The sequence below is a fragment of the Mesoplodon densirostris genome, chromosome 4 (genome assembly GCF_025265405.1).
Source record: "Mesoplodon densirostris isolate mMesDen1 chromosome 4, mMesDen1 primary haplotype, whole genome shotgun sequence".
NCBI classification, from domain to species: domain Eukaryota; kingdom Metazoa; phylum Chordata; class Mammalia; order Artiodactyla; family Ziphiidae; genus Mesoplodon; species Mesoplodon densirostris.
In genome coordinates this window covers 130,321,605-130,348,520 of record NC_082664.1, presented here as the reverse complement: position 1 = coordinate 130,348,520, position 26,916 = coordinate 130,321,605, and the positions used below count along the sequence as shown (strand labels likewise).

General features: G+C 43.4%; 1 protein-coding gene and 1 pseudogene across 1 annotated transcript in view; both read left to right on the top strand.

Moving 5' to 3' along the window:
- Window positions 1-9,806: 9,806 nt before the first annotated feature.
- On the top strand, window positions 9,807-22,883 carry LOC132488169 (glycine cleavage system H protein, mitochondrial-like; annotated as a pseudogene).
- Window positions 22,884-23,180: 297 nt separating this feature from the next.
- Window positions 23,181-26,916, top strand: part of RAB8B (RAB8B, member RAS oncogene family) — a 66,082-nt gene continuing 62,346 nt past the window's right edge. The window contains exon 1 of the mRNA XM_060097214.1: window positions 23,181-23,376. Coding sequence (XP_059953197.1) covers window positions 23,253-23,376 — 124 coding nt within the window. The 5' untranslated portion in view covers window positions 23,181-23,252. The remainder of the gene's footprint in view (window positions 23,377-26,916) is intronic.

Genomic DNA, 26,916 nt, shown 5'->3' with positions numbered 1-26,916 from the left:
TGACTGACCAGAAGGGCTGTGTCCGCATTGCAGACGTCCTGCAGACAGAATCTCAGCTTGGGTCAGGAGTGTCTCCTCCAATCAGCTGTAGGCACTTGGGGTGGTAGTGACTCCTGGGGCCCGCTCCTGTGGAAGCGGGTGCACAGAAGCTCTTTAAAAAGGAGGCATAGACTGAACGAAGACCCCCTAAGGTGCCTACTCCCTCCAAACTGTTGTCAAGGCAGCCAGTGGCTCTAAGTCCTCCCGTTCAGGCTGCCTCACTGTAGCTCTGCCTTCTCCCTGAAACACTGAACAGTACCTAAATATAGTTTGTTAAGTGAAAAGGCCTTCATCATGAACTTCACTGATGACGAATGTCTGCAACAAAAACTTTTTTTTTTTCATGTAGAATAATCAAATCTAGGGACCACACATTAAGGGGAGAAACCAGTTTAAACAAAAGATCCACCAAGGACATTGGAAATGAGCCTGTTTACAAGGATCTACATTGCCTAACAATATATTTTACAACCAACAGAATTACTTAGGCATATGTACAAGTAGTTAATTTGCAAAGTGCCTTTTTAAACAGCCCTCAAATTATGTCTGAATGAAAACTATCTTATTCATACTTCTCTAGGTATCCAAAGAATAAAACCTGAAATCAGAGACTAGAAGCAGAAAACCTGGAGGTTCTGACTTACATGGGTTCCTGCTTCAGATTAATAAGGTAATATTAATGGAACCATGGGACAGTTTACTACATCTGAAGGCTGTACTCTTAGGCTCTGAGAGCAACCAAGACTCCTTCCCCTATAATCTCTAACGATGAGGATGAGGAGGATGAGGAGGAGGATGGTATTATCTGAGCACTGATTTTGTGCCAGGCACTGTGCTAAGCACTTTGCATAGATTATCACATTTAACCTTTATAACTTCTCTATGAGATAGATTAGGGGTCCCCAACCCTGTTAGGAACCGGGCCTCACAGCAGGAGGTGAGCGGCAGGCCAGCAAGCGAAGCTTCATCTGTATTTACAGCTGCTCTGCATGGCTCGCATTACCGCCTGAGCTCTGCCTCCTGTCAGATCAGCGGCAGCATTGCATTCTCATAGGAGCGGAACCCTACTGTGAACTGCACATGCGAGGGATCTAGGCTGCGCGCTCCTTATGAGAGTCTAATACCTGATGATCTGAGATGGAGCTGAGGCGGTGATGCTAGCGCTGGGGAGTGGCTGCAAATACAGATTATCATTAGCAGAGAGGTTTGACTACACAGAGACCATAATAAATCAACTGCTTGCAGACTCATATCAAAACCCTATCAGTGAGTGGCAAGTGAAAACACACTCAGGGCTCCCACTGATTCTGCATTATGGTGAGTCATATAATTATTTCATTATATATTACAATGTAATAATAATAGAAATAAATTGCACAGTAAATGTAATGTGGTTGAATCATCCCGCAACCTTTCCCCCATCCTCCGCTCCACATCCCACTCTGTGGAAAAATTGTCTTCCACGAAACCGGTCCCTGGTGCCAAAAAGGTTGGGCACCACTGGGATGGATAGTATTATTTTCCCCACTTTACAGATGAAGAAACTAAGGCACCATGCTAGTTAAGGTCCCACGAATGGTAATTTGCAGAACAAGCATATAAGCCCAAGTCTGGCTGAAGCTGAAGACCTTAACCAATATAAAATACTTAGATCGTCCAACAAGAAATTTTTGTAAAAAATTGAAAATGAAGCTCCCTAATGGACAGTGGGAGTTCCTATCATTTTTTTTATCTCACAAGGAGTTTTCATTTTCAATGCACCTGAACAAGTTGTTGGGAGTTTTGTTTTTGTTTTTTGTTTTTGTCTCCTATATGGAAGGCACTGATGTCAAGGGCAATGTAAAAATGATTACGACCCTCTTGGGTTTCTCAAGGAGCTCAAGGTCATCTAATCCTTAACAAGAGGCTGTACAAAATAGTTAGAGCGCTGAATACAGTGTCTCATCCCAGTAACATCCTAGCTCTAGGAGATGAAGGGAAGGAATGATCATGTCTACTAAGTATATAAAAGTTACGATTTGCTTCTGTTAGCTGAATCATGTCAGGGAACAGAAATCCCCTGTTAGCCAAAGTAATCAACAATTCTCAGGTGTGATTCTCAGCAGAACCAGTACAACTTCTGGTTAATCATGTACACGTGTCTTTAAGTGAACTGTGGGTTGTGATCCTTATGAATAAGACGCAAGACTAAAGGAAGAAATGGATCCTAGACAGGATTGATCCTTGTGGCCTGTTCTCAGTAAACACTGTCCCTGAAGAAAACACCTCTGCTGTGAGCTGTCAGCCAGCAAACTGAGGCAGGGACAACAGGGAGAAGGGCAGGGGAGATCTTTGGAAAGAGCTCTCCCCTCAACGTGACACTTTCAATCTCAAGGATCTTTCCAGAACAGTCCCAGGAATAAATGGGTACACCTGATCTTTGTACTTTGCAGAAACCAGTCCATCATCTGCCGCCAGCTGGACCCAGTGGATCTCAGTGCTGCCTGCCATCAGAAATCTGAACCATGCACTGATTGCTTGCTCTGTGCTCCACTTCCATGACCAAACCCTGCTTTCTGTTCAGGTAAGGCGAGCCCAGCTGTGTTTTTCTGCACCCCTGAAGTCTGCAGCGGTCTGTGATCAGGACGTAAAGTCTTATCGATGGTAGTGGAAAGCAGGATGCACTCCAGATTTTGGATAAAATAGCTCCAATGCTCCTTTTCATTTATATATGACTTTACATGACAAAGCCCATCACAATCATCATTAATTAAACCCGCCGCTTGGTGCCCTCTGAGGCAGGGCTGAAATAGGCTGCTCATTTTACAGCTGACAAAACAGATAGCAAGGCTTAGGGGTTCGCTGAAGTGAAGTGGTGTTCAACCGAGGAAGCCTGCCCCAATTCCCTTTCTAGTTCATTCTTTTTGGCCTGGAAGAGGCCTTCAAAGTGCGCAGCTCTTAACTCCAAACAGCTTAAGGAAGTCAGCTGGGAAGAGTTGCTTGGCAGGGGAACGGCAGCTGTCACAACCAGAGCACAGTGTGGGGCTTGAATTCTTTGAAAACAGCCAAGTCATATTTTTCTGGCTCTCAGTGGATGTTAAACACACATGCACGTAAGGTTTCTCCTGCCAGGCCAGAGAGCAGGCCAGGAAATGTGGGCAGTTGTAGCAATGTCACATTTGACCTGGTGGAAAGCCGCCTACCCACTACCCACACTTCACCCGTCTCTTACCAGATCCTTTATATTAAAATTTTAAATGAACTCAGAATTGAACCTATTCCAAGAGCAGGCCTAGTCCCATATTTGTGGGATGTGGGGAACAGGAAAAATGGAGGCCCACATATCATGTGTCTAAATATAAAAAAATTATAGCTGAAGCTAACAAGTTAGCCTTAACAGGCCAGTTAGCCTTTCCTACCTTGACAGATATATGTTTATAATGACCTATAAAATCAGTTTGATTGATGCAAAACTCCTCAGAGCTCCACACCAGAATGTGGTGGTTCCAGGAAAGCACTTTTGGCCTGGCCTGATGTCATTTCCCACCCGCAGGCCTGGCCCATATCATAAAGGGCCTTATATACACACGACGATGATCCCACCCCACATATGTTCAAGCTCCTGCCACATCGGCACCCCCTCACAGCCACCGCTTTGGGCCTGTGGTACCACACCAATGGCACGGTCTCCCTTTGGAAGGGTAGATCAGGAAAAGAGGTTCATACCAGTCCTGGAAGCAGGGACTTTGGCAGGGAATTCTGGACCTAAAAGCAGGGCAAAGCTCTGAGTGAATAAATCACTTGGCCTGTGGATTCCTCACCCAGTGAAGAGGAATGACCAGAAGAGAGCAAGAGTAGGGCTCTTTATTAAAGAGCGGGCCCCAGGGAGGGGCCTCTTGCCAAGACCTAAGAGCAAATGCTATCTGGCCAAATAATAAATCAGCCAAAAGTGTGAGTTAATACTGGAGACGGCACAAATCTGGATACCATAAATAATTTCACTTCAGCTACAAGGCACAGAGGCATGAGCTGTTTCAAGTGTTATGTCTGCTGCCTCCCACAAATAACTTACTTACTCTGGGCAGTAGGCATGGTCTCCAGTAGGTGTAAAGGCCGGAAGCCAAATGAATAAGCTCTGTAATTAAATACTTTACTCAAGAGGCTGAGCTCCCATAAAAAAACAGATACCAAAGCTCTAGGTGGTGACCCTAGGTTGGGTACCCCTACTATTGCCTCCCCAAAATGGACCAAGTGGGTAGAAGGAGAGATTTCCCGGGGCCCTGGGCGTGTGCTGCATTGCTCTTTGTGGAGAGGTCCTTGGGTCAGCCGAGGTTTCGAGGAGCCGTGGGACAAAACAGATCCCTCTGTCCACATAGTTTCCCTTAGAGTCAGAGTCATGATCCCAGTCCTGGGGCTTGAGATGCAAAGAGGTTAACATTACAAGCTCCCGTAGTAACTCATAGATCAACTTTGTTTAAATTAATGATTTACAACATTTAATTTTAAGGGAACCATGTCCACATCTAAAAAGTATTTTTATCATCAAATTCTCAAGGCAAAAGATGTAAATAAGGAAATGTGTAAGATGTATATTTTGATGCTAATTTGTGGCTGTGCTCTATGTCAGTGGTAACAGCATTGAATTCTGGATTCTTTTTTTTTTTTGATTAATTAATTTATTTATTTGTTTTTGGCTGTGTTGGGTTTTCGTTTCTGTGCGCAGGCTTTCTCTAGTTGCGGCGAGCGGGGGCTACTCTTCATCACGGTGTGCGGGCTTCTCATTGTCATGGCTTCTCTTGTTGCGGAGCACAGGCTCTAGACACGCAGGCTCAGTAGTTGTGCCTCACGGACTTAGTTGCTCCGCGGCATGTGGGATCTTTCCAGACCAGGGCTCGAACCCGTGTTCCCTGCATTGGCAGGCAGATTCTTAACCACTGCGCCACCAGGGAAGCCCTGGATTCTTGATTCAAAGGCTTTAGTCCAACCTTCTCTGACAGCACTGTTCCTAATATATGAAGGACATATTTCCTTAATGATCTTTCGATGGTGGTTATATAAATTAATACATCAATTTTTTTTCTTTTAAAATGGAGATAAAAATAGAGCCCAAATCAGAATAAAAGAGTCAATTCACACCATCACATAGTGGTCACATCTGTGGAGTGGACAGACAGGTCCTCTTCCTGCCCCTACAGCCTTCTCCCCCACAGATCTACTCTCTGTTCAGACAGACCCATTCTGTAGAGCCAGGGATAATCTGTGTGCCTATACTGACCCCATTTCTGGTTGTCACTTGATAACATGGCCCATCTACTTTTGTGTTGCCACCCACACAAGTATCCAACTTCCTGAAGGCATGCCCTCAGCCTCCCCACCACAGTTCAAGTTTCCACATTATCTGATCCATCCTCCTCGCCCACCCAGATCAGGTGAATTGTATGTCCAAAGAAGGTGATGTGGTGCTGTCAGTAAGACCTTGCTGGAATGGTACAGTCCTGTCATTGAATGAGAAGAATGACTCTCAGACAATGCTGATGGCTGCTAGTAATACCTGATGTCACTGATATCGAGGAATGTAACCTTTCATTTATCCAGAATAGTTAGGGAACAGGGAGTTCTAATATACTGGATAATCTGCTTAACTATAGACTACCAGTTTTGAAAGAAAAGTAAACTAATTTGGAAAGAACTATAAATAACACAACAGCACATTATTGGCAGATCATAATTTTACCTGGCATTGTAATTATTTACAAGTGTGCTCCACCTCCCCTGCAAGGCCATCAGCTTCTCTCTGTTTTTTTTGGCCCCGCTGTGTGGCATGCGGGATCTTAGTTCCCCAACCAGGGATCGAACCTGCACCCCCTGCATTGGGAGGGCAGAGCCTTAACCACTGGACCACCAGGGAAGTCCCACCACCGGCTTTTTTTTTTTTTACCATCCTTATTGGAGTATAATTGCTTTACAATGTTGTGTTAGTTTCTGCTGTATAACAAAGTCAATCAGCTATATGCATACATATATCGCCATATCCCCTCCCTCTTGCACTTCCCTCCCACCCTCCCTATCCCACACCTCTAGGTGGTCACAAAGCACCAACTAGCTATCTGTTTTACATTTGATAGTGTATATATGTCAATGCTACTCTCTCACTTCGTCCCAGCTTACCCTTCCCCCTTCCGGTGTCCTCAAGTCCATTCTCTACGTCTGTGTCTTTATTCCTGTCCTGCCCATAGGTTCATCAGAACCTTTTTTTTTTTTAAGATTCCATATATATGTGTTAGCATACGGTATTTGTTTTTCCCTTTCTGACTTACTTCACTTTGTATGACAGACTCTAGGTCCGTCCACCTCACTACAAATAACTCAATTTCTTTTTATGACTGAGTAATACTCCATTGTATATATGTGCCACATCTTCTTTATCCATTCATCTGTCAACCACCATTGGCTTCTGAAGAGATGGTCTGGATCAGTTTCATCTTTATTACCCTTATAGTACCTGGAGAGTTGCTTTATATATTGTAGGTGCTACAAATTTTTTTTATTAAATGAAAATATAGTTGACCCTTGAACAATGTGGGGGCTTGGGGTGCCTGACCCACACAGTCAGAAATCTGCATATAACTTTTCACTCCTCTGAAACTTTTCCCCCTTGAGGGGCTGTTAAAATATCAAGGGCCATGCAGTTTTGTAGGACCGCTTTTTCATCGTAGAAACTTCTGAGTTCATTAGACTGACAGCCTGATTACTGTTGTTAAGGCTTGCTGGGTAAATTTTGTTAAAGCCTCTATGTGAGTGATGATGACGTCCTCTCTGTTTGATTTCTTTCTTTCTATTTTTTTTTGTCTTTTTTTGGCCACACCATGCACCTTGCAGGACCTTAGTTCCCTGGCCAGGGATTGAACCCCAGGCCCACTGCAGTGAAAGCTGAAAGCACCAAGTCCTAACCACTGGACCACTGGGGAATTCGCCTCTATGTTTGATTTCTAAAAGCATTCCTCTCCGCAATGGCCAAAGCAGATGTACAATGCATGTTCTACAGGCCACAAAAGAGGCCATCCTGGTCAGTAAAGTTTAAGTTAAACCATGTATAAGCCAGCATGACTTCCCCATATCTCAATATGAAGATTTTTTTTTCATCATTTCCCCTCTTGATTGAAAGTCTTTCAATAGACAAAAAAATTTGTCCCTTGATGCCAGGATGGTTGCTGCCTGCCCTGGGTTCATCATGTCTCTTGGTGCTAAGCCTCCTTTTTGTTAATATATAGATATTCTTCTAGTTATCCACATTGGGGGAAGTTAATCAATATTGTGAACAGGCTCAGAGGTATGTTAATGGGGAAACATTTTGTAGGTTATATGTACATTTATCCATTATACCAAATTGTAACACAAACATTGTACATGCGCTTATAGCAGTAGACTTAAAGCAAGCAGTGATACATGTCATGAGTAGTTACACTCTGTGATAACTTCACTAGATAATTTTCTTTTCCTCCTGAACATCAGGGCAAACATATGGCTAACACAATAACATTCAATTTTGATAGGGCCTTGACATGGGGCATCTGATCTTCTTCTAAAGACACATTGTTGTGATAAGCTTCAGAAACAAAATTAGAGTGTCTTTTTAGCAATTCGTTTAAAATTTACAATTATGTAACGTAACAATAAGTAGCTCTCTGGGAGGTGAGTCTCAGGCAGTAAATACAGACCTCAATTAACAAAACTTGATTTTAGTATCCACTGAAACATAATTTTTCTCTAAAATTACCTTCATTTTTAGCAAATGTAGCCAAACTAAGACTAATTTGTTTGCAAAATAAGTCTGATTAATTGATTACTTAGGCTCTTTTAAGTTGGCTTGGCTGGAGCTTTTCATAAGGAATCTCAATTGAACTTTTGAAAGGTCTCTTAAAGCCAGGAAAGCCATGCCATGGGCCTGTCACAGATTTCACATGAAATATTTATAGATTTGAGTGAATTCCGCCCTTTTCAAGGTCCCCAAAATACCTTGAGGTTCCTGTACCTTTTAGGTGGTGGCCTTCTTTATTTACCTGATAATGCTTCTGGGAACTTAAAAATTTATAATTTTTGGAGGGATCAGGTAGAAAAAAAAAAAGACAAATGTTCCTGTTTTACTTCCAAAGGTATAATTTACCAAATTGCTGTTAGTCATAATTAGCTTGAGCGAAAGGGTTTCTTTATATCTGGAAAACACAGATTAAAGCCAGTAACATTTTAGACAAAAACCATAAAAATTATAACCATATTCATTAGTTCACTCAATAGCTAATCCTTTTTGTTAACAGTTTTTTGAAGCCATCAGGTTTTCATTAAGATGTTTAAATTTCTTACCCAGTTCAGTGGTATGATCAGAAATTTATCAGAGACCTGTACTTATCAAAACATCCTTCCTAAGAATCTTCTTGAAGATGAAGCACTTTTGCAAAACATCAGAGTATAACAATAACTGTCTGTAAATGACAAGACTTAAAAAGGCGTGATTAACACCTGATTACAATGTAATTGACAAAGAATGTTGGTTACTGCTGTGACATGTGACATACAACATTTAAAGATAATACCGGGCCTCCCTGGTGGCACAGTGGTTAAGAGTCCGCCTGCCGATGCAGGGGATACGGGTTCGTGCCCCGGTCTGGGAGGATCCCATATGCCGCGGAGCGGCTGGGCCCGTGAGCCATGGCCGCTGGGCCTGCGCATCCGGAGCCTGTGCTCCGCAACGGGAGAGGCCACAACAGTGAGAGGCCCGCATACCGCAAAAAAAGAAAAAAAAAAAAAAAAAAAAAAGATAATACCTAGAATTACGACAGATAACATTATATACCAGGACATATCCAAATTTTAGAAATTTCTTATAATTTCTAGAGTGTCTATATTAATAATATATTAATAACATTTATCCCTACAGTATAACCTGAGAAAGCTTACCACTCATTTGACAATGCTTCCCATGTAATTTAACATACCAAATAATCCTAGTTAATTTAATATCTTTCTCTGAGGTGCTTCAGGGGTCCTCTGAAGCATCATAGTTAGCTGGAGGTCAAAAGAACTTCAGTTAGAATTTGATATTTGGGGGACTTCCCTGGTGGTCCACTGGTTAAGACTCTGCACTTCCACTGCAGGGGGCACAGGTTCAGTTCCTGGTTGAGGAACTAAGATCCCACAAACTGTGTGGCATGGCCAAAAATTTTTTTAAAAAGAATATGATATTTGGGAATTTTGTCAAAAATATCAAAAGGGGATGGTGGAGTCAAGATGGCATACTAGGAGGATGCAGAATTCACATCTCCTCACAACTAGGGCACCTACCAGGCACCGGTGGGGGACCACAGACACCTAAGGGGACAGGAGGAACCCCCAGCGACCGGGTAGTACGTGGGGCGTGAGGGGAGTGAAGTGGGGGGAGAAGTGGAGGTGGGATGGGACTTGTGCCCATGAGGGGCGGCTGGGGGAGGGGAAGGGCTCCCACGCCCAAAGGGGGAAATTGGGGGACCACTGGAAGGACGGAGGATCAAAAGGGAACGTGGCCACACTTCCCCTGCCCACTTGGGCCCCCAGGAGCCTGCTGAGATCTGGGGCCTGATCCTCTGCCCACCGAGGCCCCCTCCTGCTACGGGTCCTGAGGGAGTGGGAGGGAGGGAAGGGGGAACAAAAGTAAAGGCCGGACCTCCGGGACCGGCACCCCTGAGGGGCAGCTGGGGGAGGGAAGGAATTCCTACAGCCAGTGGGACCTACCCACGGTTAGGGGCCCAGCGGCGATGGGGGAGACCCTGGGGGAGATGATGGGTGAGGGGTGCAAAGGACTGGAAGGGAACGCGGCCAGTGCTTTCCCTGTCCACTTAGGCATCACACCACGGGCTCCCGGGCCTAATGCTCTGCCCTCGGAGCCTCCCTCCTGCTTCACAGAGTCCAAGCCCCGCCCCTACACCCCCACCCAGGGCCCCATCTCTACACTCGGAGACATATGTGCACTCCAACTGTGCTGGGCCTGAACCCCACCCACACACCCTCACTCAGGGCCCTACCACCAAACTCTGGAACCCCACACTCCAGAGGCCCTCCTTTCCACATGCTGCCTCTCCTCTTCTGCGCAGGTCCTAAGCAGAGGCCCCGCCACCCACCTAGGTCCCGCCTCACCCTAAACCCCGCCCCTGCCTAAGTTCCACCCCCACCCCCCCTAAACTCCACCCCCATAGCCAAGGCTTTTTTTTTTTCTTTTCTTTTTTCCTCTTTTAGATTGGGTTTTGTTTCACCTTGTTGATTCATTGTTGTTGATTCTTTTATATTTTTATTTTTCCTAATAAATCTTTTATTTTTCTAATTTTATTTTATTCTTTATACTTTATTAGTGATCTCTCCTTTTGGCTTGTTCTCCCCCTCCCCCCCCTTTTGTTTTCTTTTTTCTGTTGTGGTTTTATTTTACCTTGTTGCAGTTGTTTCAATTATAGTTTTATTTTTCCTAATTATTTTTTATCTTTCTAATTTTTTGTTTTTTATTCTTTGATATTGTACTGCTCCTTTTTTTCTTTCTTCCTTTTTTTTTCTAACTGTGCCATGAAGCTTGCGGGATCTTGGTTTCCAAGCCTGAGGTCGGGATTGTCTGACAACCCCTCAGAGTCCAAGCTAACCTGGCCAGACTGTCACCCAAAAGCTGGGTTTGCCTCTTGGAGGGTGTCAGGTCAAAAGACACAACAAAACCAAAGACCAGGAGAAGGAAGGATTTATTACTGGGAGCAAGGAGAACACTGAGGATCTTTCCCAAAGTAGTATCTTCCTGAACAGCAAAATTAGGGAATTTTTAAGCTAAGCATACATGTATATTCATGAATGGGCTTACGTGGTAGGTAGAGTCCAAGCTTTAGTCGATTGAAGTCATGAGGGTCAGAAAAAGTCAACCCTATCATCCTTTAGATTCCAGTTGATCTGGTGGTTGAGTGCCTGAGGGGGGGATTTAAGTTTTGCAAAATAGCTCAAGATGGTGCTTCAGGCTAGTCTTTACCATTGAAATAGAACTGGGAGTCTTTACAATTTGTTATCTTTGCTATTTTTTCTTCTCTTGCCTAAGTTTGTCCTTTTGTTCTCTTAAGATCATTATTACTGAGACCTGTTCAAGGACAAGTACTGTTGCCAGGCTCAGATAACAAAATGGCTTAGGCCAAAAATGGCTTCTCTTATGTCAAGAAAGCCATGCCTGGTTCTCTTTCTCCAGGGATCCCCTACCCTATCTGCTTACTGGACAAGATTAACTGCACAGTTCTTGAGTCTTTCTTGCTCCCCTGTTGAGATGGGGACAGAAGCTGATTTGTTGGGTGAATGCCACTCACTTCTTCAAAGGGACCCTCCAGATCAAGATGTCTGGAGTAGCCTCTGAGTCTGACAAGTGAGTTGAGGTGCATGGACCTGACAACTCAGGCACCAAGAGGGATTCTCCTATGCCCTTGCCTGCAGGTCCCCAGCAACATAGAGCTGGGAGAACCCAAAGGGGCTAGGCGAGATGTCCCTGCGTGGTCGCCAAAATTTTTACCAAAAAACTGTGTTGGCCTCTTGGTGGGGGTCAAGCCAACAGATACAACCAAGCCAAAGATCAGGAGAAGGAAGGATTTGTTACTTGCAGCAAGTAAGGAGAACACTGGGGATCTTTCCCAAAGCAGTGTCTCCCTGAACAGCAAAATTAGCAAAGTTTTTGTTGTTGTTGTTGTTTGTTTTAATATGTATTTATTTATTTATTTTGGCTGTATCGGGTCTTAGTTGCAGCATGTGGGATCTTTGTTGTGGCATGCAGGATCTTTCGTTGCAGCATGCAGGCTCCTCGTTGAGGCACGTGGGCTTCTCTCTAGTTGTGGCGTGCGGGTTCTAGAGCATGCAGGCTTAGTTGCCCTGCAGCATTTGGGAATCTTAGTTCCCTGACCAAGGATCAAACCTGCATCCCCTGCATTGGAAGGCAGATTCTTAACCACTGGACCACCAGGAAAGTCCCAAAATTGGTGACGTTTTAAGCTGAGGGTACATGCATATTCATTCATGAAGGGACTTGAGCAGAGAATTCAGCATACAATTGGGGGTTGACAGAGTCCAAGCTTTAGTTGATTGAAGTCACCAGCGTCAGAAAAGGTCAACAGCATCATCCCTTAGGTTCCAGTTGATCTGGTGGTTGAGTGCTCCAGGGGAGTTTAAATTCTACAAAACAGCCCAAGAAAGTGCTTCAGGCTAATCTTTACCATTGAAGCAGAACTGGGAGTCTTTACAACTGATATATTACCTTTGCTATTGTTACTTCTCTTGCCTGATAACAGTCATTTGCTCCTGCATTCTTTTGTCCCTTAAGATCATTAATTACTGAGACCAGTTCAAGGACAAGCATTGTGTCCAGACTTAGATCACAAAATGGCTTAGGCCAAAAATGGCTTCTCTTATGTCAAGAGGAGCCATACTTGGCTGTCTTTCTCCGGGGACCCCCCTACCCTATCTGCTTACAACACTAGACATCAAAAATGAAAAGATAATGTGAAAAAGAAATTCATATTTATTTGCAGATAAAATGATTCATGCATTGATAACAAAGAAGGAACAATATGATTGCTTTATGGTAGCCTAGTGTAATTGATACTATTGCTTCACTGTAACTTAGCATATACCCACATGAATGGTTATACCATTTTTATGGCATACAGTATTACAGTCATATTCATACTATAGTATTAGAAACATTGTTATATATTTTTAAAAACCACATACCCGTGATGATAGGCAGATATGCAGTTTCTCCAGTTACGAGAGAGAGACAGAGAGAGAGGGAGGGAGAGAGAGGCATACTATATGGTCATGTAATTCTTTGAAAGGAAAGTTATGAAACAGTAAGAAAACTAACATTAATTTTGTATTAAATATCACTTACTGGGCTTCCCCGGTGGTGCAGTGGTTGAGAGTCTGCCTGCTGATGCAGGGGACACGGGTTCGTGCCCCGATCCGGGAAGATCCCACATGCCGTGGAGCGGCTAGGCCTGTGAGCCATGGCCGCTGAGTCTGCGCGTCTGGAGCCTGTGCTCTGCAACGGGAGAGGCCACAGCAGTGAGAGGCCCACGTACCACAAAAAAATAAATTAATTAAAAAATAATAATAATAATTAATAAATATCACTCACCTCATGCTTATGTAAGGATAGGCTATCTACTTAAAGTCTTGCACAGGATGTTCTATATGTATATTTTTGGATATTTATTGAAAAAAACCTGCATGTAAGTGGACCCATGCAGTTCAAGCCCATGTTGTTCAAGGGTCAACTGTATAGAACACATACTATAATTTATCAACATGACTTAATCCTTCTTTGAAGGATTAAGGCCCTCCAGGATCACACATTTCTTCAGGCTTATTATTATGTGTTTTATCTCTGGGGATGTTTATAGGCCAAGTGACGAAAGCAGAATTCTGTAATGACTGGAAGACAGAACTTGATGTCCACTGACTCATTCCAATTCTAAGTGTATGTGCATGTGTCTCAAAGTCAAATATAGAAGTGATCCCATTTATTACTACCTAAAAGAAACACCACATCACAGTGCAATTGTTTATGAAAATAGGTTACAAATAAGGAGCGTTAACCAGCTTCTGATTATAAACCTTAACCAGGGCACAGAATGTATCTTAGAGATCTTTGAAAAGGTAGGCTATCATTAATTAGTACCATTAATATGTTATTACCAGGGTCCTCCCCCGCCCCCGTCAGCCGGGGTGCTCTAGATGCTGCACGGAGACCCCCTGCGCCCCTGCAAACATGGTGCTGGAGCATGCGGGCCGTGGTCTGCAGCCTGCACGCCATCTCTGCACCCAACGCGCCTTGCTCGCCGCTTCCTTGGGTACTGCGGGCGGGCGCCCTTCGGGCGCTGCGCACCAGCCACAATCTGCTGTCGGTGCGTAAATTCACAAACATGAATGGGTAACAACAGAAAACAGTGTTGGAATAGTGCGAATCCGCAATTTTGCACAGGAAGCTTTGGGAGATGTTGTTTACTGTAGTCTGCCTGAAGTTGGGACAAAATTGAACAAATGAGGAATTTGGTGCTTTGGAAATTGTGAAAACTGCTAGTGAACTCTATTCTCTTATCAGGAGAAATAACTAAAATTAATGAAGCTCTAGCAGAAAATCCAGGACTTGTCAACAGATCTTGTTATGAAGATGGTTGGCTGATCAAGATGACACTCAGTAACCCTTCAGAACTAGATAAACTAAGGAGTGAAGAAGCATATGAGAAATACATAAAATGTATTGAGGTGTGAAAATGGAACCTCTAAATATACTAGTTTGAAACAAACAAAAATATGTTATTACCATTATTTTATTAAAGCCTAATCATCAGATTATAATCTACTAATTAATGCAAATGTATTTATCATTATGTGCCTGATATATGTGTTAGTCATTAGGGATACAATGTAAATATAATTCATGCCCTCAAGAAATTTAAGTAATTCACCTTTAAAACCATTTTATTGTGCAGATCATTTTACAGAACTTTAGATGTCACTGTTACAGAACTTTAGATGTCACTGTAAGAAATTAGCCTGGGCGTGATGGGACTGTCTAGCACATCCTATAACTCACTCAAAATATAGAATAATAGAAAAGAAAGAATGCGAATGTTAGCTTAATTACTTAATATTCGCCTTTTTTTCTGAAAAACACAGCATCCAGAATGTTCCTTTAAGGATCTAGTCTTTTGCACTTGCAGAATTCTGGGTGAATTTGCTTCTGCACATAAAATGATTTTCATTTCAGTTAGTACACTATCTGCCAGTCCCCCAGGACTTGAGGGTAAAGCCCCAGGCGGGAGGGGAACAGCCATCACATTGCCCCCACCCCTTGGCTGGCCTTTCTGTGGCTGTGATGGTGACAGAGGCAGCATGAGGGAGCCCTGCCCTGGGAGTCAGGAGAAACCAGGAGACAGAGACAGGTGCTCTCAGTCCAGTGTGTCAGGCACTCTGCTAACGGATGCTGCCTTGCTTCTGGACAGCTTCTTGTAAACATGCTGATTCTCATCGTGACAGGAGGACTTTACAGCTTAGATCTTCATATCTAAAACTAAGGGTTTAGGTTACATCAGAGTTTCCCAAATTAAATTCCGCAAAACACGGGTCCCATAAGATATTTCTTCAAAAAGCAGCCTGGGGCAGCAGTGTAGGAAAAGCCGCCCACCACACCCAGTGGTGGAGAGTCACAGGCACAGCAGCATATGAAGGGTTCAGAGAAGCTGTACCTTCAAAACACTTTGATAGAAGCATTTCTCAAACGAGTTTGACCATGAAACCCTCTCTTCTAGTTTCACCTACTAACATCTGCTGATTCACTTAGTATTCTGAGGTACAAACTTTGGAAACATTAGAATAAACGATCTCTTAAACGCATTGATTTTATAGCATCTTAAACCAGAAAATAGTCTTAGAAATCAGAGGGCCATGAGGTTAAGATCTCATAGCTAGTCAATGGCCAAACTAGGTCCCTTTCAGTTGCCAATTTTTCACATTCTATGTGCTAACAATCACAGTGAATGAAATTTTACTGTGAGGAAGTTTAGAAAAAGCGTCAGTAATTGAAATCTACAGATAATCTTAAAGCTCCAGGGTTTCCACTTTTGGTGAAACTCTGTTGTTTGAAGTTACTCCTGATGAAGCAAAACTAATGGTGTGTGTCCATAGGCTGGTGGAGATGCTACTGAGCAGAGAATTATCCACAATTCAAGAAGCTAATGAGAATGGGGGAAGGAGAAACAAATGGCACTAAGTCCAAAGCCAAGGTAATTAGCTCCTGGGTGACTAAGAGTAAATTATCTTTTTTTTTGATACTGAGCTCAAGGAGATCCTTGGCTTTTTTTTTTTTTTTTTTTAAGTACTGAGTCATATATTCCTTTGGTGTCAGAACTAAGAAAAGAGAACCGATGCTTGCTACACTGACCTCAGTGTCCTGTGCTCTGGATAGTGTCTCCTTAACGCGAACTCAAAAAAGCCTCACACATCACTTCACAATGGTCTTTGCCTCTACTTAAAGGGACAAAGATAATTTTAGGCTTCAATTTCTTTTCATGCCATTTGCTTGAAAAGAATTCTTTAAGTTGGTGGCTAAGTAAACAACAGTATTCTCCTAGCAGTGAATTGGCTGTCCCACAATCCCAACTGTAGTGTAGCCTAACCCCAAAGTAATTAAAGAACCAAGCGATTTGCATTCTTTTTCTATAAAACTACTCTTGAGTAGCAGATGGCAAACACAAATGATTTGCTCTAGAGACATATGGAAACCTCTCTGTTTCGTAAAAGCCTCAATGAATATTAAACGCCGAGTGATGTCACTCACTGCAGAAATAAAATGTTGTGATAATCCCCCAAACAGGCCTAATTAGGCCATACAGCTACTTGAGTTTCAGAAAGTAATAGGAGGGAAATTACTATGTGATTGGGATTTCATTAACAGTTCTTCTTAATCTGAATATTCATCCTGGCCCCAAAGAATTACCTATTCAGCCTTATTTCTTCAGCATTCTATTAGATTGTACCATAATTTATAATTGTAAATCTTAAAAATGAGTAATCAAAGAGATCTGCTTGATTTCATGTTAACTCTTCAGTTCTGACTGAACAGCAAGAGCAAAAATTTCGAGAGAGATAGGGTGTTTTATCACAGGTTTGGGAGCATTCAATGTGCTTCCTGATAAACTCCATTTTATAAGCCCTTGCTGCTGTTAAATTGGTGGTGGGAGTGAAATCTGTGTTTAAGGTTATTTAGGAAATGATTATCCATATTAAGCAGGAATTGGAGGCAGGAATCTGATTGAATATGGCTCAAAATACAAAGGAGAATTTCATTTTTCTCTTCATCCTGTAGATTGGCAATCCAATAAGTTGTTGGCAACCCAGTAACTTGTTCTCGTCACAGAAAGGACTGAAACTTTGCACTCTTTGGAAAGAGAGAAGTACTGATAACTGAGTCATAGGGTGAACTGAATGCTTTTTAGAATAAGGAACTAGGTGTCTTGGGCTCCTTTCCAGCCCCACACTCTGCCTGGCCTCCAAGGCCTCCTAGGCCTGTTGATGAATCTCCTCAATTCACTAGGGTGTTCAGTTGGCCTTGGAGACCAAAGTCTGTAAGACCAGAACCCCTAAGGCAGATCTCAGGACATCTGTTAGGAGCTTGGGTTCAAGAGCCAAAGGATTTTATAGACAGAAATGGATTCTCTAGTCCAGCCTCTTTCATTTTACAAATGAGGAAACTGAGGCACAGAAGGGTTGTTGTCCTCTTTTAGGTCACAGAGCTAGTTAGGGGCGGAGCTAGGAAGGGAACCCAGGTTACCTGATGCTTTGTCCAATCTTCCTTCCATTACAAAATCCCAGGACAGGCTTGTCAGGGCCTGATAGAGAATTTAGAAAGTTCAAGGCTATCAAAGTGTTTAACCTTAGCTGGTTGCTGAAGTGGGGTAGAAGAGGGACCAGGTGTCTAAGTGCCTGTGTTAATTCTAGCTTTGGACCATCCATCACCTCCTCAAGGAAACAGTATTTCTCTCTTGCCTCTTCTTTCCAGTTCAACATCAATCCATCTGTTTAAGAGAAAGACAAGTCAGAATTTTCCTGGATTCAGCCCCATGACCTCTCCAGAAATTTCAACATAACTGAACACGATATGAATATCTATATGCATTTGACACTGAAACAGGTTGTAGTTTTCATTAGTTGCTTCTACAGCCTTGTTGCCTCCTGTCTTCTCTATTTCTAACAGGATCCTGTGATTTAGGGTGAGTTTGACCCTATATTCAGCTCGAATGACTTAAGCCAGTTGGCTTACGCCATTCTCTTGGACCCTAGGATTGCTTCACGGAAGGGCAGTCAGGGCCCATGGAACTGAATTCTAAGGTATTTATTTGAACTCCTGAGAAAAGGGGATTCTTTACATTCTGCTCTCTTTGAATCTAGGTGTCCCAGGAATTTCAGCAAGACATTTTGCAACCACATAAGGCCGGTCAGTTGAAATCAGTGTTACTTTGAGGAAGCATTGCTAAGAAACCAAGGGAGAGAAACCAGGTCCTGGGCATGTCATTTGAGCTGCTGGATCACTCACCTGTCGCTAGTTCTAGATATGATTATTTTAGTATATGATTAAGTAAATATTTTTATTATTTAGCCATTTAGTATTCTATTATTTACTGCCACACGTATCTCAATACCTCTTATGATGCTGATTGTGAGTTTCATAACATCTTGACTTTGCCATTGAATCAAAGTCCATTTTAAAGTTGGTTCCAAAAGGCTTTCTTTAATCACTCATTCTAACAAGAAACTCTACCCAAAGCACATAGTACTTACTGTGTATGTGCCTTATTTGACACAAAATCCTACATAGCAATGCCCAAGCTAACGAAAGGAATGAATTTCACTAACATATTTTATTGTCAAAAACTTCATTATTAGAGAAAGAAATAATACAAGTGTATTAGAATAGATTCCTTCCAATCCACCCTATAGTAGAGTAAATTTCATGTCGCCATTTTTTGGTATTATCATGTCCTTTTTCTTTAATTTTTACATTCAGTGGAGATACGCAAAATATTTAACAATCAGTTTGGCATAAGCACTTGACCTGTCAGATTGGATGTCTGACCAATCCGAATTAAAAGCCAACCAATCAGAACAGACACCTGACCCACCAGAATAGATGAAGTGTGTGTCTGCCAGATATCTGCCTCCCACTTATCACTGAACTTTTCACTTGTGGGATCTCCCCTCAATTACCTGGGAAGCAAACTGAGGGCAGGGACCACATGACAGATACCTTTGCATCCTCCAGGTAGGCCTTGCTGAGCTGGTTTCACAGTGTGAGCTTGCTTGAGTAGACATTATTCAACCAGTGATTGCTCAGGAAACATCAGTGGGTGGAAAGAGTACAGCGTGTCCCTCTCTGATGAAGATAATTGTAGAATTATCCCACTGGATTATCACTAAACAAATAGCATGGTTTGGGATGACAGACAGTTGATAAGAGAAATTGGTATTTTTGAGGAGTTATCATTCAATATGGTCTTGACAAGCTAGAGAAATAATATATAATCACACTGATTTTTTAAATATAACAATAAATAGTATACTTACAAAATGAATAACATATAAATACAAGGTAAAGTACAACCAGAAAGGTATTGGTGAGGCTAAAAATACCTAGGTCTTACAGCAAATAATAAACTGAAGGTGTCCCAGATGTTTTATAAATACTTAGACTGGGGACTTCCCTGGTGGTCCAGTGGTTAAGACTCCACGCTTTCACTGCAGGGGGCACAGTTTCTTTCCCTGGTCAGGGAACTAAGATCCTGCATACCATGCGGTGTGGCAAAAAAAAAAACCAACAACAACCTAGACTTCTGGCATGATAGTCAGATGTTCATTCATTCGCTCAACAACTGAGTACCTACTATGTGTAAGGCATAATTCTAGGCATGCTGGCGACACAGTGAGAAATCAGCAAGGTCCCTTTCCTCAAAAGGCTCAAGTTTTAAGGGAGAAGACAAAGAAGTACACAAACTTTAGATAACAGAGAGAGATCTTAGTCGATGACTGAGTCATCAGTCATTGAAAATAATCACCATGAAGGACATCTCTGTAGCCCACCGGGACAGCTGTGCTCAACAGATAGCAGAGGACCAGAACCCAAGGGTGGTTGGACAGAAGCATCAGCACTGATGGGTACAGACTGACAACCAGAGGTTGCTTTGTCCCTAATTTTTCAGGACCACGTAAGCACCTGGATTCTTGTAGGATACAGTTAAGGGGAGGAAAAGTCCCAATAATGTTTGGTACCAGTTTTGCCAGCCCTTGACAAGTAGGGGTCTCAGCCAAGTTTAATTTCACTTAAGCAATTAAGAAAGGTGACATTTCTCCCATTCAAGTGTCATGGAACAATTTAAACCAGTTAAGGAATGCTTGAATTAATTTGAAAATTTGCCTAGAGAACACACAGACCCTCAAGAATGTGTTTGTAGATTCTTGGGGGTTAAAGACCCCCAGGATAAATGAACTACTGTAAGAAGTGAATAATGGCTCTTGGAATTGTGCAACATGGCAGTCCTGCTTGCTACCATGAGGAAAGCCAGACTGAGGACAAAGTAACCATATAGAGGAGGGCAGCAACAAGATAATACAGGAAAATGAACTACATTCTGATCAATCAGCCTGAAGCTCATGAAGACCTCACATCAGCGAGAACTCCTTTCATCATCACCCCACCTTCCTAGAAAATTCACGGGTAAGAACTCAGTTTGACCTAGCCTGGCCATATGCCCACCTCTGTGGCTGAAGGAATAAAGTACCATGATTCACAGCCACCAGAGGGGGAGGAGCGGCTGCCCAAAAGCAGGAGGAAAAGAATACTGGCCTGACAAAAACCACAGAGGGTAAACTCCTTGGACAGCTAGATTCCTGTTACGTCAAGCTGCCATGTACATGTTAAACTTATCAAAGGCTTCAATAAACATTTACAGAATTAAATTGAAAGTGCTGGTCTGCTTAGTATCTGCAGTGACATAGCATTTTAAGGGTGGGTTTGGACAACTGGCAAAAAAGTATTGATGCGGTTTTCTCAGAACATAGTAACGTGCCACTTGTAGAAAGAAAAGAAAGTGGCAGCCAGCAGCCTGTGATCTGTGGGACCCTTAGGTCTACAAATACACTTATTGTCCAGTCTTTTGAGCAAAGTGCCTTGATTCAATAGTAGTTACTACCACCCAAATCTGACCTCTAAGTAACATGTTGTTATACAAAATATGAAAATTCATAATTCACAAAAGGAAAATATTGGATTCTTCTTGAAGTAGTGTCAGTATATCAAAATGCTTGAATGGTTCAACAGTGGTATACAAACTTATCAGCTAGAAAGTCCCAAATGTTATACACACTTGCTAATAAAGAAAAGCCAGGGAAGTGAAAACAAGACAAAAAAATTTTTAATTCCCATCAATTAACAAAATTCCCCTAAGGAAACTTAGGGACTTTAAAATTCCTAACCCTAGCTTCTCTTATGAACTTAAGTTCTTTGCCACATCAGTGTGTTCTTATTCATACAGAGAGAGAATGCCAATAGTTGCATGCAGGTAGTGGAACTAAAAGTTATTTTAATCAGTACACGTTTTACAGAAGAAAGAGGATTCCAGTGGTCTTTGAAGATTTTTTTCACTTCTTTTCCAAATGAAGAGGAAGGTGCTGTCCACATTTGTTCAGCCCTGGCTGAGGCCAAGTTCACAGACTTGCCCAAGAACTGGCTGGGACAAGGAGGCTCAGCCTGTGCCAGAGGACAGAATCCCTCCTCATTAGGGGATAGAAACTGTGACTCTGACCTTCTTAGAGATCTGTTCCCATCAAGTGGACTCTAGAAATTAGACATTAGATTAGCAGCAACCCTCTGGGTACTGTATGATTAAGAAGTGTGAGTTAATGACACATTTTATCTTTTTTTTTTTTCTTTCACATAGAAGGTGAAAGCAGCTACTAGGCCCAACTGAATTTTCTGGTCTTTCTTGTCTCACAACAAGACGAAGAATGGAATATCACTGGCATTGAACATAAAGTCACAAGGCACACAAGTTGTGTTTCAGAAAAACCTGCTGTCTTGTTCAACTAACTGCCCAAGTTTTCTCCTTAGTCTACTAATGGTTGAGTCCACTGGTTCCCTTAATAACCTTCTCTAACCTTCCAAAAGGTGTTTCCTTAGACCTAAGAACCATAGACTGTGGTTCTCGTATATTTTGGCCTCAGGAACCCTTAATCCTCTTAAAAATTATTGAGGACTCTAAAAAGCTTTTGTTGGTATTTGACATGTTAGAAATCAGAAGGGAAAAGAGATGAGAGACAGAGAGCCCTGAATGGATAGAGCTTCTGGTCCCAGAACTCCTTAGCTATTCGCTTGCCCTTCTGCTTTACCTGAGCCATTAAATCCCCCTTTCATGAGAGCGTGATATGGTTGGGTTTCTGCCCCTAGCGACTGAAAGAGGCCTGAATCATACATCCACAAAACAAAGAATAGGCTAAGACAAGAAATAAAGGATTAAATTGGGTATAACAGAATGCTGCTTTTCCCCCATTTGTTATCCGTAAAAGTGAGAGCCTACAGAGGGTTGAAGAAGGTAACCATCACCACTAACATTTTTCTACATTGCCTTAAGGATTTCAAAGTGCTTTCACATTCAGTATTTCACTTAATTTTTCCTACAACCTTATGAAACAGCTTGTTTTATACCCATTTTACAGATGAGAAAACTGAGGTGCAGAAAGCCTATGTGCTGTTAAGCAGATGAGCCAAGACAAAATCCAAATCTTATCCTCCAGATTCCCACGGTCATAGTTCCTGCCTCGCATGAATGCTTGCAGTTTTATAGGGCACAGGCCTGCAGCACAAGCCTTGAAAATTTCAATTCCCAGATTTCTTGTCCGTCTTCCTGCGGGAGGAGGTAAGCGGTCTGCATAGCAGATCCTCTAAAATACCCATGTATTTCTCTCTGCTCTGGAGGCGTGAAGAAGAGAACAGGAGTGGGGTTCAAGCGAGAACCGCAATCATTCTTTTCGAGCTCCGTAACTGACGGCCTGCGGGAGGGGGCTCAGACGTGGTGCTGGGCAGCAGCTGGCGGAGAAGCCAGATAAGGCACTCTGCAGATAATCCACAGCCTGCGCCAGGGCAGCGGGAAGGAAAGAAAGCATCTCAGCTGCGGGTCGCGGTGGAAGAGATGCGGGATCGGCAGGACTCAGATTCCGAGGTCCTGGATTTGAAAGGCACCAGCACACAAAGAAACGACGAAGTTAAGTTCCGGTGGTAGGGCACGCAGAGTTGGAAACCGGCCCTCCCTGCCTAACTAGAGTGGAAACGCCTAATCCCCGATCACCCAGCCCAGAGCGGCTCTTCTTTTATCCTTTGGGGCCGCGGGGACAGCCTGCCCCGGGCACGCCCGAAGCTGCTCAAAGGAACTACAAGCCCCACCAAACACTGGGGCGCGGGCGGTGATGACGAAGCCTCCGCAGATTGGCCACGCGGGGCGGGGCGCGCAGGCCTTCTCCGAGGAAAGGGGCGGGGCGCGGGGCGGGGCGAGCGGCGGCGGCTCAGCGGGCACGCCCCCTCGCCCGCGGCCCCCTCCGCGCCTCTCTCCGCCGTTCCTCTCGCTCCGCGGTCAGAGGGCCGGAGCGAGAAGATGGCGAAGACGTATGATTATCTGTTCAAGCTGCTGCTGATCGGCGACTCGGGGGTGGGCAAGACCTGCCTCCTATTCCGCTTTTCCGAGGACGCCTTCAACACCACCTTCATCTCCACCATCGGTGAGGGAGGGGCCGCGGCCGGGGACGGGGAGTGAGAAATGGGGAGCGGGTGCGAGGGGGCCGGGAGAGAGCGGTGGGAGGGCTTGGGAGCCCCAGGGAAGGGACCCCGGGGACAGCAGGGCTGCGAGGGCAGTGGGAGAGGGTGAAGCCATGAGGGAGGGGGGGTCGGTGGGGACGTGAGGCTGGGGGGGCGGGCGGTTGAAAGGAGGAACTTGGGGGCAAAGGAAGGGGAGGAGGAACCAGAAGAACAAGGACTAGGGGTGTTGAGAGAAATGAGAGGGTTGGGGGTGTGACAGGGAGGGGCCTTAGAGGGACAGAGTGGGGGGCACACAGGAAATCTCATGGAGAGAGAGAAGGGAATAGTGGGTGTGAAATGGATTAAAAGACAGGAAAGAGGAAGGAAATGTGAAGGGGGAAATGAAGGGTTGGGGGAATGGGAATGGGAGGTCCATGAAGTAAAGGACAGAGGACACAAGGGACAAGAGAGGTGAGAACCCGGGAATCCGGAAGGAGTTCGGAGGAATGAGTGATCAGGAGGTAAGGGATGAGGGGCACTGGCTACAAGAAGTCTGGTCATAGATATCATGGGAGGGGCCAGAAGAAAATTGCAGGTAGAAGATGAGTTCAGGGGCCAGAGGATGGAATGAGGATACTTGGTGGAGAAAGTAAAGGAGAGCTGGCTGTGAAATAGAAAGGAAAAAGGAAAGCAGAATATACAGTAGAGAGGTTGAGCAAAGAAGAGAGAAAAGAAGATGGGAAAGGGAGAGGAACTGGAAAGTAGGACTTTCTCCAGTAACTGGGAGCACTGGTTACCATTTTCTCTCTCTTTACTCCCTTTGGATCAAGTGCAGGAGGAAGAGCAAAAAGTGACTAATAATGAGATACTGTCTATGGAGCATTAAATTGTTCTGTGAGTGTTAAGGGGTGTTAAGAGGATGGGTGACTTTGGGAATGGTGTGGTCAGGAAAATGTGGTTCATCCCTTTACTATCTCCTGTGCCACAGCACTTCTCAATTTTTAAAGTTCTTAGCCTTGAAGGTTTAATAATTCTCAGCTGGGGAATTGATCTTACATTGTGCCTGCCTCCCTGTATATTTTCCTTTGGTTTTAATTATTACTTGCTAAACGAATCACAACATGCAATATACCCCTCAGTTACTTTCAATTGATTCTGATTTTTCTGGTCTTGGCTGGGAGCTGTCCCTCCTACTTTTGGAAGACTCTGGTCAGGTAACAAGATCTCTAACTTAACATAAACCTGAAGAAGAGCAAATCAGAACTGGTTTTAAGCTGCCTGTACAAGTGACCTTAACATCATTTCCCTTGTTAAATAGCTGCGGTTAATTAAGTACCTTAAGAATCTTAGCTCTTGGTTGTCTGGATAATGTCATGGCTTCTCATAGCGGCTCACTTGAGCATCTTTCAAATGGTTCTTGCAGCATATTTCGCCATGAATTGCCGGGATTATTAGGGGGCTAGTGCTATGGTAATGAGTTATGTTTTAAGGATAATTTAGCATTTATAAAAGAATATTGGGGTTTAGAGCACTCTTCAGCCAAGCACTAGGAAAGGCTATGGTTTGTTTGTTCTGGCGTCTTTCATATGGATTGAGTGGTCTGAAACGTCCCGGGTGTTATGATGTCTGGGCTTAGGGAAGTTTGAGTTGCAAGTTCTTGGCAGTCATTCTTGAGTGGGACTTTTTCTCTTCGGAGGAAGCAGATTTTAAATGTCATGTCTCAAGTATATTCCTAAGAGATTTGATGGGAGCTGTTGCAGCAACCAAAAGGCGTTAATTTTTGATGCTGGTACTCATTTCAAAACCCCATAACCCTTTTTCATTGTGGAATGCACACTGCAGTCCAGATGGTAAAGGACGGTTTCTAACAAGTCGAGTGGGTCGCCTTTTGTCCGTTCTATGAGTGACCCTCCCAGAAGTATTCCCCTGCATCGAAAGTGACTGAATCTCACTGATGCTGTTTCCATTAAGCTCCTTAAATGACTTTTGCTTGTTTGTAATAGTTCTATTAGTTTCCTCTTTTTTGGTCTTAATTTTTGTCCCACCTTTTCTGTGAGGGTGCCTGCTTCCTTTTACAATAGTAGCTTTGAAAAGTTACCTTTCGTTCTGAAGGAGTACAATCTTTCTTCCGTGGATTTTTAAATTTATTTTTTTAATGATTGAAATTTGGTTTTGTGGAGGGTTGCAGCTATTAAGGCAGGAAAACAAGTGTCCTGAAAGAGCTTAGAACTGGAGGTAGATGTTAAATGGGGTGAATCTCATGTGTCATGTTGGCCTTTGTATTTTCCGTGGGGTGGATGTGGTAAAGAGAGGCTCTGAGCTGTGTCTTCAGTTGACATGGAGGGGGGGAAATCCCATGCCTCTTATTTAGCCCCAGAGCTCTGACAGGAAGTGGTGGCCCACTGCCTTCAAAGAGCACAAAAACTGTACATACCTGCAACCTAATGCTTTGGAGTTGAAGTTAAGCTAGGAAAATAAGGTGAATGTTAACATCATTCTAGTGAAAAGTTCCACACACACTGATCACATAGGCTTGGAGTGTCCACATCTCTGGCAGCAATATCTGCCCCCCTCCAGCCGTCACCCCTGTTTCCAGGTGATCTGAGGTTGCTGAGGGGAGAGTTGGTGGTCCACCTCCTCCCAGTCATAATTATTTCTTGAGGCACCTCAGTGTGGAAGTTTCCAGGGCTTTTCTGACTGCCACATCATTGCTGACAAAACTTGATAAGGTCTACGTCCCAGGAATTGTCCATTCCTTAATGGGCATTTCTTACTACATGGGGTTTGTGTGTGTGTGTTTTGGGAGATATGTATGGATGCCTGTTTCTTCCCATGGAGATACATTTACAGTCTTAATTTTGCTCTGTTGAAATTTAAGTAGTTTTAAAAAAGGACATCTGCCACCTCTAGACACTGTTTTGATAGGGGTTCTGCATTCATGAAAGGAAGGAGACAATTAGTCATTTTGATTACAGAAACAGTTGTCTCACATGCTTTTTTCTTTCATGTATCTAAGGTTCTGGTATCTTCTCTGATGTCCCAGCTCCCCTCATTTCCTTTCTGCTCTTGGGGGTGGTAAAGGGTACAGTGTTTTCAACTGACTTGTTGGGACTCTTTTCGTATATCAGTCAGATAATATTTAACTTTTGAGTAGGGATGTTTTCTCCATTTGAAGTTGTAGGCCCAGTGTCTAGGACCAACAACCAACTAGCATTTCAGTTCCAACGTTTAAGAACTGAAAAAAAATTTTTTTGATTGACTCCCCAAGCCCCTTACATGATCATTAATAATGATTAATTAAATGTATGTAAAATGTAGCATTAAGACAACTAGGAAACGGTAATACAGTAGCTCTGAATTATATTTCCTATGGGGTGTGGGTACATTTTAATATTGATGCGAGGGTCGTATCGATGTCTTGGAATGGCCTGTACCGAACAAGGTGCTGGGAGAACAGAAAGAGAAAACCCAGCCCTGTCCTCTAACAGGACAGTCTAAGCTTCCTCCCTTAACTGTCTCTCCCC